The sequence below is a fragment of the Hippoglossus stenolepis genome, chromosome 1 (assembly GCF_022539355.2).
Source record: "Hippoglossus stenolepis isolate QCI-W04-F060 chromosome 1, HSTE1.2, whole genome shotgun sequence".
Classification (NCBI taxonomy): Eukaryota; Metazoa; Chordata; class Actinopteri; order Pleuronectiformes; family Pleuronectidae; genus Hippoglossus; species Hippoglossus stenolepis.
This window is the reverse complement of record NC_061483.1, coordinates 22039055-22057376: the sequence shown is the minus strand read 5'-3', so window position 1 is coordinate 22057376 and position 18322 is coordinate 22039055. Positions and strand designations below refer to the sequence as shown.

Here is an 18322-nt window from a genome sequence, read left to right as displayed (position 1 = left end):
AGCAGGTTTATGGTGATTAAGAGACAAATTAGAGATCTTAAATCTTAAAAAAATCTAAACATGAATTTCTTCCATTTCAACATCTCTAGGTCCCACAAAATGCTGTCGCCATGGAAGCACTCACAAACACACACACACACACAGAGCCTGTGTAGAACTAAATGTAGCATATTGTGTGGCGTTGGACATCAGGTAACATACTGGTTGTGCACATGAAAATGTAAAGCAGAATCTCAGTGGCAGAGCTGCCCTTGTCGTGCTGCTGAGGAGATGCATGATGGGAGGCGGGGGGGGGGCTATCCCTGTCTGTGATAAGTGAATACAAGGATGCTTGGAAAAGGGGAGGGAAAGGTGGTGGTGGTAGTCGGGGAAAATGGGGCGGGCTCTCTGAAGGAAGAGGAGGAGGAGGAAGAGGATGTGTTGTCTGTGCACAACTGGAGGCAGCAGGGACTGAAGCAGCATCTGTATGAGGCGAGAGAAAGAAACTGCACGGAATGGAGGAGAGCTAGAGCAGCACTGTCGCTGTCATCAGGACACCTACCGCTTCATCACTACCACTGGCATTCTGGACTGCATGTTAATGGGAGAGACTCAGAGCAGGTATGTTTCTATGACATGTTTACAGCATTTGCATGCTTTATGATGTGAAATATGTTTATTACCATGAAGATGGGGCAGATTATCAAGGTGAGCATGCAGGATGCTATTCTGTATATTAAAAGGTGTGTGATTTAGGCAGTTTGTTATTTCGATTTGTTTGTTTGCTTTATATAGCTTATTCACTGAGATCCATAACTGTGATTGAATCTAGATTTTCCAAAGGGGAGCAGAGATGTTTGCTTTGAGATTTGAACCCTTATCTTTAGGCATGTTTAAAGCTCAGATTAATACTCGGTGTACACAAAAGCTGCTGCCGCATTTAACATTTATTTTCCAGCTCTGTGATGCCCGAGGGACCAGCGGAGTGGATCCATTTCCTCCTCTGATATGATGCTGAGAGCAGGAGGGGCAGCCACCTTCCTCGCACTGCTGCTGCTGCTGCCGCTGCTGTGCTGCTGCCACCTGTGCCACTCACTGCGTAAGTTTCCCAAGGACTGGGAACTGTCACGCTGGAACGTAATGGGCTCAGTGTGACAGATGGGATAGTGGAAGATAAGTTGGATAGACAACGTGTATATGTTACCAAGAAACCAAGAGAGAAGATACAGAAATTTCCAGATGGTTGGTGAAGAGTGAAGGTAGCTTGCCAAGTTACTCAAACAAAATGCACTGACTTACCTGATGTTCAGTGCGTCTTGTGTCTTATTTGGTCAAACGTGAGCAGCACCTGAACAGCAGGTGATTACATATTGTCTATTAACCGCTAACCCCTTCATATCTTAAATTTCTCCTGAAAAAAACTCGAAACTCAATAACTGAAAATTTACAAGGGCACAGAAGTTGGATGTCATACTTTTTTTATAATGCAGAATCATTAATGCAGAAATCCAGGGAGTTAATAATAAACTAATGCAATGTTCAATCTATATTGGATAATGGTAGTGATGGGAGATTTATGGTACTTTGGCTGACATAAGATGTCTAATATCCAAATTTGTTAGATTTTTAGCCACTTCCAAAAAGTGAGCTCGAAAAGATTCTTACATTCCCAGTCATATTTACGACGTAGATACTAACTATCCACGAATCAAATATTTGTAACCATTCAAAAATACCAAAATGTCTGTAGAAACCATATAGGCAGAAACAACAAAAGATACAATGTGTGCACACTGCAATCATGGTCAGGTGATGAGCTGTTAGACGGCTGGTGGGCAGGTATGGAACAGCAAGTATGGAGAGTTGTTAGTGCAGACACAGATAAACTGTGTAAACCCACTGGAGAGGAAGGAGGAGAGGAGCTGCTGTTGCCATGACAGCGTGTATATATTAGTATGCATGAATGATTCCTCTATTTTTTCTCCTCTGCTTGATTTTATAGATTTCTATTTCTCTCCTCCTGTTAATTAATCTTACTCTTCTGCACCAGGGCGAAAGCAGCAAGCATTAACTAAAGTATCTTTCAACATATCTCAATATGTTAATGGTAAATATGAATTTGACTCAGCACTAGGCGTAAACTTCCCTTCCACAGCTACTTTAAATGGGATTATTTCGTTACCTAAAAGCACATAAGTTGTATCTCTGTTTTAGTGTATTTCTCACCCTATGATTACATTGATCATTCTTTAAAACAGATTCATGTACAAGCCCGCAGCTTGGTGATTGTGGGGGTAGAGCTGAGGAGATGATGAGTTGGCTGATTATGGGGTCATTGATTGAGGGTGTTGCATCCTTGTCCCTATTGATCCACACACACACACTAACAAGGGTGACACCATACATTTGCTGCAAGTGTTTTGGTAGATTTCCAGCCACATTCTTCCATCCATAAATTGGGTTTATAACCGTGTGGGTGAGTGATTTAAAGAGCAGTATGAAAGAAATTGTGGGTAATTCAAACTTGTAATCGATACTTTCCTCTAGGTATTGTAGCTCTGCCTCAGCAAGAGAATGCATCAGTTCATACTTTAACTTGAATTTATATTCATTATATAATTAGCAATTAATGACTTTGTACTTTTTCACATTGACTTACCTCCAGTAGCTGCAACAACCAGGAACAACAGTGTTGCTCTCCTCTCTCCTCTGTCAGGTTTGAAGCACTGGACAGAATCATAGCTATAGGCTAAGTTACGATATCATAGCATGAAGTTTTTGCGTAACATGCACAGCATGAAACCTGTGTGTCTGTCTCTCAGACACTTGCCGTTGAGTATTTTCCGATACAATTTTTAACTTCAGTCCCACAACTTACTTCTACAACACATTTCTTCAGCCACTAAAGCTCTTTACACATGAGCAAACTATATCTCTTTGAACAAAACTTTCTCACACATTTGCACAACAGTTCTATAGCTGCGAAACTTTGTTACACACTCCTAAACCTAATTTTGTGGAAATTGTGTAGAAACCAGTCGCAATGTACTTCCATTAGAAATATTTTTTTCTGGTTACTTTTACTCTTGTTATCCCAAGATCCACTTGTGACTAGTGATGTTTGAATTAAAAACATGCACCTCAATTTTAGAGGGCCTGCATTATCTACAGTCACCAACACTGTCTCATTCATCAAAATCACGACTGTTTGCTGTCCTGGCTCCTAAATGGTGGAATGAGCTCCTCATGGACATCCGGACAGCAGAAAGTTTACACATCTTCCGCCGCAAACTAAAAACACACCTCTTCCGACTATACCTTGAATAAAATTTTAAAACTAACAATTTAGTAGCACTTAAATGGCACTTACTTATAGCACTTTGTAGTTTTGCTTTTTTGAAGAAATTGTGCTTTCTTGATTCTTGTTGTTCTGGGTTTGTACCCTCATGGTTGAATGCACTTATTGTAAGTCACTTTGGATAAAAGCGTCAGCTAAATGAAATGTAATGTAATGTAACACATATGAGTCACAGTGCAAGACGTGTATTCCTCTCTTACTGTGGTGAATGAAGGAAGGGCATATGGTAGAGAGTAGACCAAATCCCTGCAACAATTTCTACAATCTAAACTCAAACTACTATATTTAGTAGTAGTAGTTTATGGATATACTATATATATAGTAGTTTCCTTGGATTACTGCCTCTGAGCATAGTATGAATACAAGACTGTGACAAGGCAGAATACAATTCAAATTGGGCTGTAGTTCATAGATGGCCATCAAATCATGTAAACAACACCAAACACTCTCCACTCACGACTGCTACTTTCAATATTATCTTTCTTTTTGATAGTGGCTTCATTACAGAAAATGAACTGCTATCACTGATCTATCAGGAACCCTAACCCCATTGTACTTCATATTGAGTGTGTGTTTGGTTTGATTTCTGTGTCTCTCGAAACCAAAGCTTTACCACAGAGGACATATCCAGAAACTCTAGACATTAACACTGCAGTAAGGTCAGAGAGGTGAATGCATCACTGTTCGAGAGCAATAATAGAAACAAAGCTGTACAGTAAATGTGGTAATTATCAGCCATGGATAATCTGTTCTCCTGTTTCAGGGGTACCAAAGCTCTCATCGTATGCTAAGGCAGAGGACAAGCTGTTTCGATACCTCTTTGGAAGCTACCAGAAATGGGTTCGTCCGGTGGAATATCTAAACCAGACGATCTGTGTGAAGTTTGGACTGGCCATCTCCCAGCTAGTTGATGTGGTGAGGACACAAAAGCACTGATATGGTTTATGAATATGTGTCACTGAGGTGTTAACTTCATTTATGTAAAACCTAATAAGGCTGAAAGACAGAATGCTATTTAAATTATTGCTCAATAGAAATTTCCATATCGGCCACCTATTAAAGTTGATGATCGTTTTTGTCATTTTAGGATGAGAAAAACCAGCTGATGACAACCAATGTGTGGATGAAACAGGTAAGTACAAACAACTGATACAGCATTTCATTGCACCATCGGGAACCTTCGGGTACAGTTCTTAGCGTGTCAGTTATTTCTATATGGCCATGTAAATGCGCTAACAACATCTGGCTTTTGTGGATTTTTGAGGCAACTAGTCGGCCTCTCCTCGCCACCTTTTTAATCTGGCCGGGTGGCCTTTAGCTGACACCTCCCATCCATATGAATCCTTTAGGCTCTGCGCCCACGCACCTGCCTCCACAGGCCACATCCTTTCCACTGTCAGCCTTATTCATGGTCTTGGCAGTCCTGTCTGTCATGCATTTTATGAATTATCCCCCTGGGCTATAGACCGGGCTGGGCTGTTCAGGTCAGTTGCTCCCTTTCACAGTGATGAATTGCATCATGCAAAAAAAGGGGTGATGGAAGGGCAGTTTCCACAGAAACAGAAAGTCAGATTTTCTTTCCCTCTCCTTTTTTGTTAAGGAAACAAATACTGAGCTTAAGTTTTTTTTTTCTTCTAATAAACTTGCTTGAGTATTCTGTCTCCAGGTACTTATCATGTTTATCATGTCGAACCCAAATCAGATACATTTGCTAGTAGAGTTAGCCAAGCTAGCTGTTTCCCCCTGTTTCCAGTCTGTATATCAAGTTATAGTCAGCTGCAAATATTAGCTTCAGTTTTAGCATTCAAGGCTCAATATGTTTATTGTCACTCCGGTTATAAAAGTATAATCACTTGAAAAACGTTTGCAGGGAAGCTCCATAGTAAGAACAAATAAAGTTGTTAAGTAAATCATAAAAGAGCGAACAATAGGAAGAAGAAGATAAAATATACAGAATATTGTTACAAAATCGATCTAAAATAATAATTGAGAACACAGTACTAAGACATGTGAGGAACAAATATGTAATTCAGACATTAGATTGTTATCAGCCTTTTTCATCTAACTCTCAAGTGAGTAAATAGGACTCAAACTTACTCATTTTTCCTGTGTGTGTATGAAGGAGTGGACTGACATGAAACTTAGATGGAACCCTGATGACTATCTGGGCCTCACAACTATCCGTGTCCCCTCTGACAGGCTGTGGCTGCCTGACGTGGTGCTGTACGATAAGTATGTCCTGTTATTTATGGAGAAATGATACAGATGTCACACATTTTATCGAATACCTTCCAAATTATTTACTATAGTATGAAACACTTTTATAATGGCTCTGGTTCCGGAAGTAGATTTCCCAAATAATTTTCTCCATTGACATTTCAGAAAAACCTAATTAAAAGAATTTCAAGCCTTATACCACGTTGACCAGCTGCGAGATGAACTGTGAGCATCCCATTAATCATTGCTGCTGATCCATTTCCAACGACTTCCAGTGCTTCTTCTTGAATAGGGAGTTTCACCCCTTTGGACTTATCTCTAAATCCTGCAGCGTGTTAGAATGCAAAACCATGGTTGCTCTGTGGTAAACGTAATTGAAACGCTGAACGATCCCATCGTTGCTGACATAATTTTTGTGGTTGTGCTTAACATTTCCATGGTAACAGCGAGCTCCACCAATCGCAGATGTCACTATTACACCTGAGCATTATGGGAAGTGCAATCCTTAACACAAAATCTCTATCAAGCAAATGAATGGGATTTTTACGCTGTTGAGCTCTATTGTCATGACAATACTAATATATGTCACTTGTGTTTTCCTACAAGGAAAGTAGACATTAAGCTAACAGTTTGCAAAAGCATTTATCTCTAAGAGGATTTTTTTTTGTCTTTAACAGCTCTGATGGGCGTTTTGAGGGAACTGTCACCAAAGCTGTTGTTAAGTATGATGGAACGATAACATGGACGCCACCAGCCAATTACAAATCAGCCTGCTCCATTGACGTCACCTTCTTCCCATTTGACCTCCAGAACTGCTCCATGAAGTTCGGCTCCTGGACGTATGACGGCTCCCAGGCGAGTCTCTCCTCAAAAGCATGTGTATATTACATGTAGCGTTAGTTAAGACCAGTCACTGACATGACATTGTCCTCCTTATTTAACAGGTGGACATCATTATGGAGGACTTCCACGTAGACAAACAGGACTATTTTGACAACGGTGAATGGGAGATAGTAAAAGCCACAGGCAGCCGTGGACTGAGGACAGATGGCTGCTCTTCCTACCCCACCATCACCTACTTCTTCATCATCCGCAGGTTGCCTCTTTTCTACACCCTCTTTCTCATCATCCCCTGCATCGGCCTGTCCTTTCTCACCATCCTTGTCTTCTACCTGCCCTCCAACGGCGGCGAGAAGATCTCCCTCTGCACCTCAGTGCTGGTGTCGCTCACCGTCTTCCTACTGGTCATCGAAGAGATCATCCCGTCCTCCTCCAAGGCCATCCCTCTCATCGGGGAGTACCTGGTGTTCACCATGATTTTCGTCACGCTGTCCATCGTCATCACAGTCTTTGCCATCAACATCCATCACCGTTCCTCCTCCACACATCACGGCATGGCGCCCTGGGTGAGGAAGATTTTCCTGCATCGACTGCCTAAGCTGCTGTGCATGCGCGGCCATGTGGACCGTTATGCCACAGCCGGAGTGGTTGGGGCGGGAGGAGCCGTAGGTCTGGGTATGATGAAGGATTCAGCACCTGGACTCACCCCCCTACTCTACACGAGACGTCACCTGGAAGCAGCTTTAGATTCTATTCGCTACATAACCATGCATGTGGTTAAAGAAAATGAGGTCAGAGAGGTGAGTTTGTTGGATTTTGTGTAATTGTTCATCCGTGTATGATTGTCTACATGGACAAATATTCATTTCTGGCCCTGCACTGTTTGTTGCTCATGTCTTCATGTATGTCCAGCGACTGACGTGTGCTTTATTTATCTGGTGCAGGTGGTACAGGACTGGAAGTTTGTAGCCCAGGTTCTGGATAGAATGTTTCTGTGGGCCTTCCTCCTGGTGTCGATCCTGGGTTCTGCTCTCCTCTTCATCCCAGTTATTTACAAATGGGCCAGCATCATTGTCCCTGACCATGTTGGAAGTTACCTCTAAGAACCACACATTGGAGCACAGCGACCACAAATGGATTTAAAGCACATTAACAGCCTACTGTGGATCTCCTGTGAGAGACTGAGATTACTGGTGAGATTCAGGCTTGTGTACAAACTCAACTGTGCCAGAGGTCAAGATGCAGATTTGAGGCCTCACTCGCAGCATACATCTCACAGAGACCTGTTTTTTTATTTTAGAGAGATTCTGAGATATTTATTAAGTTTCATTTAAAGATAAATTATAATAATCATTTAGTGTAGGTTCATCCGGCCAGCCACATTTATTTTATGTCCTATAAATGCTGGCATCGCAGAGTGCACATCAGTCATTGTGGCTGGAAGAGGGTCATTGATTCAAAATGGCAGGAATACTTCCTTGTGATGAATGTATTGATTCATTTCATTTCAAAACTATTGTATCCCTGGCAATTACAATGCAGCTTGCAGCCGAGATCAATAGATACACACACACACACACACACAATAGATATGGGAGAAAACATTCATTCTCATTTGACATAATACTCTGTACTGATTGGGTTTGGAGAGATAGGGCATGATTCAAATAAAAGTTTCATTTTGATCTTCTGGAGGCCAATTCTAATTTCACAAATCACCACTATAAGCACATGCTCCTCTACTGTGTGGGAAACAGTGGGGACTCTTTTCCACGGACTTGAATTTTCCAGCCAGTTCTTCCTTTTAGAGGAAAAACTCTGCATTCTCTGGAAGGAATGTAAGAGGAATCTTGGTAACAGGTCCGTAAAGAGATACTGTGCATTCACGATGGGTTTAGTCCACTGAAAATTAGGACAAAGACCTACCTCCAACTTAAGCGGGAAAAACAGATCATTTAACAATTCCATATTTGTCTTGTTATTTGATTAATGTTGCATGCAGATGCATCCAATTATTTGATTTAGAGACATGTACGAAAGGGCCTCAGGGCCACTTTATCGCTGTTCACATCTCCAGGAACCAGAGAGACTCTTGTGTTTCAGCAGCTGAGCAGCTCTCAGCCTGTGTAAGACAGAGGCTGGGGACTGAATTGAAGAAATCTGTTGGGTTCCTTTTCCAGTTACTACAACACTGAACCCAGAGTCTGTGAATAAAAATGATGACCAAACACAACATCAGACAAAAATTGTATGGTATTTTAACTCCTATACAATAAATAATCAAAGGGACTTTGCATGGTTTTCATAATGATGGAGAGTCTGAAATACAAAAGCTGTAATTCACATCTAGATAAATAAATGCATTCTATGGTGCTTAATTTATTCAAGAGTAATATTTTTACTGTAGATCAGAGAACAGTAAAAGTTGGTTGGTGGAAAGATCATTTTCACCAATGTCTGGGATTTTTGTTCGCACATAATTTCACCTACTATAGATAATGATAAATATGATACAGAATTTAGTTTTATCGTACTAAATTTGATGCGGCTGCTTATTTGTGTTTTGCATGAATTCCTTTGTGGATTTTAGTTTGTAATCAGTGTAATATCTCACTCTGCTCCTAGAACCCTAACCCTGTTCATACAAAATCAACATATGCTGATGGTCGGGGGAACTAGAAAGAAATTCTTTAGATGAAACAGCATTGTACAGGACTTTTTAACATCTAAATTAGAAACTATTTTACACATATTTTTGCTGGCTATTATGAGAAAATATAATTTCAGAATGTAGCAAAAAAATCTTAACATTTTTTAATCTGTGATAAACCTAATTTAAGATAAGGTAAACCATTAATCCCACGCCAGGAAAATTCACTGAAGATAGTCAAAACGAGTTAGACAAAACAGTGACTGAAGTTCAAATTAGAAGAAAAATAGGAGAAAAATAGAAAACTTAGCAATATGTACATACTGTAATATGTACCTTTCACTACAAACAGAATATTATGGGTCGAAAAAGTGCAGTGACAGGCTGATTTAGGAGGATGTATACTGTATATGTGCATATGTATAAGAGGATAACAAATATATGTTTAGACTGATATAAAAGTATATAGAAAGGTATAGTATACAATATGACATGAATATAAAAATGCAAATATTAGAATTGGAATATATTATAAAGATAAAATATACAAGTAATGTGCAAAAGGACACGTTTAAACAAAATGGTGCAGGTAATGGAGAGTAGTTGTGGTGCTGAGCAAAGTTACAGGCCGTGCTACATAACTGCAACACGTCTCTGCCCACAGCTTCAACAAAGAGATCACATTGTTTCTTCATTCCTGTAGAAAGGCCCAAAGAAAAGATTAACGATAATCCACTCGTGTAATCTATCCTGGAATTTGTAGTTACGCATTCTCTGCTACCACGGATATTTCACATCCACATCGAAGGAATAAGCATATGCACGCTCTGAGCTACTTCATGTAAAGCAGGTATGTTATAAATCTATCTTGCATGTAATTTAATACCATTGAATTCTCCTGAATGTATCGACAGTGAGGCTGAGTGTATTTATTCTCCTCTCAGGTTTGAGATGCCGCCTGATGGAAACACTAAGATGTTCCTTCTCCTTTTATCTGTTGTCTTCCTGACATTGAGAATATGTCACGGGGGCAGGATCTTGATTGTACCTATGGAGGGAAGCCACTGGTTGAACATGGATATCATGATCAGAGCGCTGCACTCTCGAGGACACTCCATCGATGTGGTTCGAACCGATGAGAGCTGGTATATCAAGGACGACTCTCTGCACTACAACACGATAACAGTGTCTGTCACTGAAGCCTTCAATCACGACTTCATTAACCCCATCCTGAAAAAGATCATCGACATAGAGAGGGGGGAGAGCTCTGCGCTGACCTTTGTGAGTTTACAGGTCGAGATGTTTACTGCCATGTTTAACATGCATAGAATAATATGCCAAATGGCTACTGTTATGTTTAAAGATAAAGACTTGATGAATAGTTTGAAGGAGAGAAAATATGACCTGGTCCTCACTGATCCGGCCTGGGGTGCAGGTATAATGTTGGCTCACGCTCTTCAGCTACCTCTGGTTTATAACGTGCGCTGGATTACAAGCGGAGAAGGACATTTGGCCATTGCACCTTCTCCTTTGTCTTACATCCCGATGACCGGCTCTGGCCTGTCGGACAAGATGAGTTTCATACAGAGAGTAAAGAATCTAATTTTTTTTGCCATTTGGCAAATTCAGGATGGATTTTTAATTAACTCTCAATATCAAGCAGTTTGTGACAAGTTCTTTGGTCCAGAAGTCAGATACAGTGACCTACTACAAGGAGCCGACCTTTGGCTGATGAGAGTGGACTTTGTGTTTGAGTTTCCACGACCAACTTTGCCTAATGTTGTTTATATAGGAGGGTTCCAGTGTAAACCTGCTGAACCACTTCCTGAACACTTGGAGGTGTTTGTCCAGAGCTCTGGGGGGCATGGAGTCATCATCATGTCTCTGGGGACGTTTGTGAGTGAACTTCCTGCTGACATGACCAACAAGATGGCTGCAGCTTTTGCTAAATTACCTCAGAAAGTCATCTGGAGGCATAAAGGGGACAGACCGGCCACTCTGGGTAACAACACTTTACTAGTCGACTGGATGCCACAGAATGACCTCCTGGGACATCCAAAGATTAAACTATTTGTGGCTCACGGGGGAACAAATGGAGTTCAAGAGGCTATTTATCACGGAGTCCCAGTTGTGGGTCTACCTGTGTTCTTTGACCAGAACGACAACCTGCTCCGTCTGAAAGAGAGAGGAGGAGCTAAGATTCTTACATTAGCCACAGTGGACAAAGACAACAACTTCCTAGAAGCCATACAGGAAGTCTTGACTGAGCCCTCCTACAGGCTGAACATGCAGAAACTCTCCAGGCTGCACAGAGATCAGCCAATGAAACCACTGGACACTGCCCTCTTCTGGATAGAGTTTGTCATGAGACACAAAGGTGCAGCTCACCTGAGAACGGAATCCTACAGACTGCCCTGGTACTCCTACCACTCTGTAGATGTAGTTCTGTCTTTCCTGGCTGCTGTTGCAGTGATTACTCTTCTTCCTCTTGTATTCGTCAGATATGTACTACTTGAGAAAAGCAAAAAGAAGAAAAAGGAATGAAAATTTACCATAGGCTGACTTCTGACTGTTCTTTCTCCTAACAAAACATCATCTGACAGTTTAGGGTCATAGCATGTCACAAATGATTTGTAAAACTGTCGATTCATTGAATTGTCTGCAAACAAAAATAAATTCTTTAAGGTGTGACTTCACCCCTAAGATCTAGGTTAAGTGCCTCTCCCTGCTAAAACCAAGTTATCTATGTTGTCGAGTAAGATGCTATGACTCCAGCAGCAGCACACACACTTTTACTACAGAAATGTGGTGTGAAGTATGAAGCTTCCTGATGGCCAAGATCACGGTTTGAACCTCCTGCTGAGGAGCACGGTGGTCTCAAGCCGTTCAATCCGCTGGTAGAGGTTAGTGTCTTAGGTAGCCGTTCAAACAGTGTGTGTATGTGTGTTAAGTGTGTGTGTGTGTGTGTGATTGATTGATTGATTGATTGATTGATTAGTTTCAGCATAGATTTGAAAATGAGCGCAGCTTTCCAGATTCCGACCTATGAGTAGTGACTGTTTGTGGGGGGCCACAAACCTTAGAGGGTGTTAACTATTTTTCAAATATATATATATATATCATTAAGTAGAGACATCCCAAATGGTTGTCACCTTTGGCCCTGCAAGGTCTAACACGGTTTGAAACACCAGGTGGCGTCATGAGCCCTGTTGAGCTCATTACAGTTTTTTTTGATCACATAAACACTAAAATCAAAAGTATTACACAATTATCAAAACCTTACACGCAAGGAGCAAAACATGGGCCCAGATTTGCACCACTATAAGCACAATGTCAGCTTCACACTTTTTGCAAAACAATACACACAGTGATTTGCAAAACACTAAACACACTTGTATACATTAGACACAGAAGTATATCAAGATGTCACTTCCTTGCAATTCCAAAGCACTGACTGTCAAATTACCACCCCTATGAGCCAATTGGTTCAACACAGCCATCAGGTGCGCAAACACATGATTGCTTAATTGTAGACACACCAATCAGGTTTAAGCACTATACAAATGCAGCAGGTGAGTTCACCTGTCTTCAACCAAAATGGAAGGAGTCAGAAAAGGAAGAAGAGTGAGGGTGAAAGGGGGAATCCACGGAGGAGGAGAAGGAGGAAGAGGAAGAGGCAGAGGCCGTGCCAGAGGTAGAGGCCGAGGTGGAGGTGGAGGTGGAGGAAGAGGAAGAGGAAGAGGAAGACATGAAGCAGGAGGAGAACGTGCTCAAAGAAGAAGAGGACCAAATTTATCAAATGAAATTCGCGCAACACTAGTTGACCATGTCGTGAACCACGGATTGACGCTGAGGGAGGCTGGACTAAGAGTTCAGATCTTAGCAGATATACAGTGGCATCTGGCATTGTAACCTGTACTGGATACAGAATTTTCTGTTTGTGTGATATTTGCTGAGCTTACAGTGTTATGCACACTACTGTAGCAGCATGAAAACTGGGACATGTTTTGTTGTGATTCTCCATGTTGACATGTTGACTGATTTGGGAATATGGAGAGAAATAAATTATAATTTCATCAGCCTGCAGCATTGGTCTTGTGTAGTGTTTGGTGAATTTATTGTAAATTTGCATTTTCTCTGTGTACTTCACTTACTCTAATCATTGAGAAGTAGAATTGCTAAAAGTGTTTCAGGTTAGCAACAGCAGTGTGTAACTGGTTCAAACAGAATTAAGTCATATGAAATGTGTGTGTTTCATATGGTAACAAAATATAGTTTTGATAAATTAATGTATAGTTTTTACAAGAGTGTTTCATTTTGCTAAGGATCTGAGGTGTTCTGCTAATTGTGTGTGTGGTTGTGCTAATTGTGTGTAGTGTTTTGAAAAACCGGGCCCTGTTTTAGAAATCATGCTTAAGCAATCGAGAAAAACTGTAATGTAGATTTTTTCAATAATTTCGTGATAAATGTGATTTTAAAACTTTTGAAAAATGTATCTCATGGAAGAGCAGCTCAAAAGACACATTTAAGTGTGCAGTACCACTAAAGGGTAAAGTTCTTGTTGAGGTGCAGCATGGATATGACTGGGTTTCATATCAGAGCCTTTGTCCCACAACAGTTATTCCTCCTTTAACTTTATACAGGGTGATATGGCTGTGTGACAAACAGATTAGATGATAAGGGCAGAGTGGAAACTGTGGGACACAATCTAGATTCAGGAAGTACATAGGAATGCTGACTGAGAAACTAAAACATTTGTTATCTGGTGAGTTTGTTTTCAGCTAATTCTGCAGTCACTCACTATAAGACTGTTTTCTATTCATGCACTATAGTATTTTTCCACAGAAATCCATTGTTATGTTACAGAGGAAACATACAAGGCAGATATATTTCCAAGTTAACATGAGCATTAAATCTACTGTGTGCTCAGGTTGAATGTTATATTTAGAGCTTTGGCTCCTCCTAGTGGTAGTATCAGTAAAGACAACCTGGTAGACAGCCTTGTTCATGGCTGCTTCTTGTTATTGGTGGCAGAGTAGTAGCTGGTGTTGTATTTTCCACAGGAGAGCAGCAGTAATGAGAGCGGGGAGGTAAAGCAGCTCTGACTAATTTGTTGGCTGCTCCTCTCGATCTGTTTGAAAGAGTCGTCACAGTCAGAGCCGCTGACAGAGCAACTGTCCTGACCCTGAAGAAGGTCACTCAACTCTAGCGTTGAACTTTCATGAGGAAACACCAGGTTTATAATAAATGCAGGCAGGTTCCTTTGTGACTAAAATGAGGAGACGGTAGATTTTTCATAGTCACAAATCATGTCACATATTCTAAATAAACTACATCAGGTTGAAACATTCAGACAATTGATACATATTTAATCAAATGGATTTAATATTTATAGACCACATTCAGGTCTTTTTTGATAAGAAAGTCTGTGCTGCGTAAAATATAAAATATGATTGAACACAAAATCTTGTTTTGCAAGCCACCCTATATTTTAGCTTTTAATATGAAGCAACAGCAGTATCAGGAATGTTGAGATAGCATTAGTACCAGCTTCAGCACGGCTGCTATCAGTAACATACAAACTACTGCTGGAATACATGCATGTAGGCAGGTTAGGACACTGCTACCAACACGGAAAACACAGAGCTATAGTTACTGAATGCAGAAAAAAATCTAAAAACTGTTGAATCCTGTAAAAATCCTGAGCATTGTAATTTTGATTAGTAAATTATATACATGCTATTCTATATATGTTTTGGAATCAATGGAGAATACATTCTGCAAGTTTGATTAAATACAGGGAGAGGAAATATTTTAACACTATTTAAGGCAAAGCAAATGTATTTCATGATGATACACAGAGGTCATTAAACTCAATGTGCTTTACAGAAATAACAGAAGCATAAACTGTACAGGTGATCTGCATAAAAAGGGCTAAACATTAAAAACATTTTAAAACACCACTAGAGACACAGAAGAAAAACACAATTCACAAAACATGTGATTTCTAATTAAAGTGTGAGATTAAGTGATTAAGTGAAGGCAGCAGAAAACAGAACAGTTCTAAAACATTTTTTAAAGCTGGTTAATGTTTGTGGCAGATTTGATTTAATTCCAAAGAAAATGAATCAAAAGAATTGTGGCATCAACACTTTCATTGTTTATGGTTACAACCAAAAAAATGTATACTTTATAAATTGATGATTATACAAAAGACTATGCACACCTACACTTTTCAATGAATTGTCTAATGACTTGAATACAGGGACAAGTACTCTTTTTACTTAAACGTATAATTGTGAAAGTGTAGAGATCACTACACTTTCAGAAAACATCATCCTTTATTCACTCTGAACCGTGACGTTGCTTTACTCTGATGATGCACAGCTATAACACAGGCAGGTTCCAGTTGTGCCTGTAACTGGCTGTAGAACCAGCTGACGATCACTTTTGTTTTTTCTTGACAAACACATACAAAGTTGTTGGGTTGAGTGGTGGTGTATCTGTGGTGGAAAGGTTCACATATAAGCAGAGAGTTTGCAATAGTTTAACATGTTGCATGACAGAATTAGACACAAGGCTCTAAGCACCATATGCACTGCTGCTAATAATGAAGATGTGGCTTTCCTGTGAGACGCACTGAGCTGACTAACAGATACTCAATGAGGACAACATACTGTTGGAGGGTTATTGTTCCCTGTCTGTGTCCCTGTGTCAGTGAGCAGTGCAAGTAAAGAATGAACATACAAACAGCTAACTAAACAACAAGAACAAACAGTGACTCTACCTCTCATGTTTCCAACTCTTCACTCATGCTGCTTTGTGTGATAGCTGCTCACCATCTCTCTCATCTGCATGTCTATCTGACCTTTTACCAACAAGAACTACTGTAACTGTGCAACGTAAACACACTGACCCACAGTGTCGTACACTCTCTCTTCATCTTCCTCCCATTCTTCAGAGAAAGGCATGTCGTCAGCAGCCCCTCTGGCCTGATCCCTGACAAGGAAAAATTCACAAGTTGAGTAATTTCATTTCATCTTCATAACAGATGTTAACTGATCTGAAATCTGATTACTTTTTTTATGTATAAATATTCCATCTTTCTAATGTAACAAACCAGACCTGTGCATAAAAGAAACACTAAAGTATAATTTATATTTAAATCGTAATGTTCTTACCCCTCTTCCTCCTCCATGCTGAAAGCTTCTCCTGATAATTGAAAACATTAGAAGAATTAAATGAATATAGATGAATGTAATTCATAATATTAATATATAAATTGATGTATTTTTCTATATGTCATGCTAAACAACAATTAGTTACCATAATATTATATAGCTCTGTGAAGACTTTCACAAAGAACTTTGACAATTACCACAAGACACCGTGGTGAAATTAATAATAACCTGGAAAACAGTTGTTAAAAGTGACGGATGGATTGATGGTGGATGGATGATGTAGATGATTGATTGTGGAGGGATGGATGATGGATGGATGGATGATGTAGATGAAGGATGGATGGATCCCTCACGATTTTAACGATTTGTTAATCTTGGGAAATATCTTTGTTCTTTTTTTTTTTTGCTTGATAGAACCCAGAATGTTTTCTTTTCAAGTCATTGTCGGTAATATTCAAATATATGATAGAAAAGGAGCAGTTTTAGCATAGCTACCATGTTGTACGTTCCGATATTCTCCATCTATCTGCTGCTGCTCTTCCTCCAACATGTCTGCATTGACCTGCTGACTCCCTGTGCTGTAAGAAAACACAAGGCCCTGATATCAAATATGTTTAAATATTTTTACAACAAACAGGGAGGCATACTTCAGAGTCAAAGAAGTCCATTTTTATTTTCTTATTAAAAAATGTCCATAGAACATACAGACCACAGCAGTGACAACAGGTTAAGGACGAGTCTTGAATTCATCGCACAGCATTAAACATGAAATCACTCACCATGATTTGATGAAAACTTTGAAGCCTGTTGAAAAGAAAAACTGAAATTTTAAGTAATATAAATTACTAGGAACAGATGTATTTTTTATTTGATTATAGTTTTACTTGCTGACTTCCTTCTAATCCTCTGACCTTGTTTGTTAGTGATGTGCCACAGACAGATCCCCAATAACAACAACAGAGTGATCACTCCGCACTCGACCGTCAATCGGAGCAAGAAACTCCCTGGAAAACAAATAATCATCATGAACATTACTATGGTACAAAATAATTTCATCAGTTGAAAAGAAAACAAAGTCCTAATAGAAATAAAGCACAGTTTTTGTTGCATTTTGAACCCATCAGGTGTCCACACCTTCACCTTCGACCTGGACCAACACTGTGTTATTTCCATAGAGGGTTTTTTCATGCTCTTGGATGCATCGGGACGGCAGCACCACGCAGCTGTAGTGACCCGAGTCCCTTGTGACGGCGTCCTTGATGAAGAAAGTTGTCTCCCTCCTTGCAACTTCAAACGCTCGCACTTGAAGGAAGCTCTCATTCTTCCTCAGGTAAGACTGGATGACTTGACAGTCACCGAGCGTTTGCAAGGCGTCAGAAACAGCACATCTGAATTCAATGTCTTCTCCCTCGCTGACTGTCGACACCCCGGCCACTGAAATGTCTGCAGGGAGGAAATTGGCTGCATGGCAGAGGGAGAAAATGAGTGGAGTTCGACATGTTGCCTTTATAATGATGAAAATATTTACCTATAACCTGGATCTGGATGATGTTGTGTCCACTCATTGCTACTTCAGAAGGAGGATAATCCGTTTTGGAGAAAACACAGCTGTAATTTCCACTGTCCTTAAGGCCAACACTGTCCACGACGAAGGTGGAATCGTGTTGCTCTTGCTTCTGCGTCATTTTACTGATTCCGAGGCTGTCCTTACACAAATACACATGAACCATGGAGGGTTTCTTGAAGCCAAATGTGCGGCAGGTCACATAAAGGTCACTGTTCTCGCTTATGTTTTTCTGTTGGGACAGGACCCTCGCTGGATAAGTATCTGCAAAATCCATGTAATCGGACAGAGACAAACATCATTTTGATGAACGATACAATGCAAAATACTCAGAGATTTCACCTCATTAACGGAGGCTCACCATTAGGCTCATCAGTGACTGGGCTTCTAACCAGCTTTACAAGGGCGCCTTGAAGAAAAAAAGAAGAATCCCTCTCCTTTAATTTGTTAGCAAAATTTCACAGAATTATAAATACAAACAGCTACATAGTGAAATATGTAAAGTTGTGAATACTCACACATAAGAATGATGA

General features: G+C 40.2%; 2 protein-coding genes across 2 annotated transcripts; both read left to right on the top strand.

Annotated features, from left to right (window-relative positions):
* The first annotated feature begins 410 nt into the window (after positions 1 to 410).
* chrna5 (cholinergic receptor, nicotinic, alpha 5) lies at positions 411 to 8776 on the top strand. The gene is made up of 8 exons (XM_035164006.2): positions 411 to 600; positions 938 to 1078; positions 4101 to 4252; positions 4425 to 4469; positions 5460 to 5569; positions 6232 to 6409; positions 6499 to 7194; positions 7339 to 8776. Exons 2-8 carry the CDS (start codon positions 988 to 990, stop codon positions 7495 to 7497), a joined length of 1431 nt encoding a protein of 476 aa, XP_035019897.1. The 5' UTR covers positions 411 to 600; positions 938 to 987; the 3' UTR covers positions 7498 to 8776.
* Positions 8777 to 9612: 836 nt separating this feature from the next.
* On the top strand, positions 9613 to 12380 carry LOC118113896 (UDP-glucuronosyltransferase 2C1-like). The gene is made up of 2 exons (XM_035163990.2): positions 9613 to 9894; positions 9989 to 12380. The coding sequence occupies exon 2, from the start codon at positions 9996 to 9998 to the stop codon at positions 11586 to 11588; it is 1593 nt and encodes a 530-aa protein (XP_035019881.1). The 5' UTR covers positions 9613 to 9894; positions 9989 to 9995; the 3' UTR covers positions 11589 to 12380.
* The last annotated feature ends 5942 nt before the right edge of the window (positions 12381 to 18322 follow it).

What these genes read in the sequence shown, in the direction of transcription:
- chrna5 (XM_035164006.2), top strand. Translation starts at nt 988, where the DNA reads ATGATGCTGAGAGCAGGAGGGGCAGCCACCTTCCTCGCACTGCTGCTG. An exon ending in TCTCCCAGCTAGTTGATGTG is followed by an intron (nt 4,253 to 4,424) that starts GTGAGGACACAA and finishes TTGTCATTTTAG; the next exon opens with GATGAGAAAAACCAGCTGAT. An exon ending in AAGAAAATGAGGTCAGAGAG is followed by an intron (nt 7,195 to 7,338) that starts GTGAGTTTGTTG and finishes TATCTGGTGCAG; the next exon opens with GTGGTACAGGACTGGAAGTT.
- LOC118113896 (XM_035163990.2), top strand. Translation starts at nt 9,996, where the DNA reads ATGCCGCCTGATGGAAACACTAAGATGTTCCTTCTCCTTTTATCTGTT.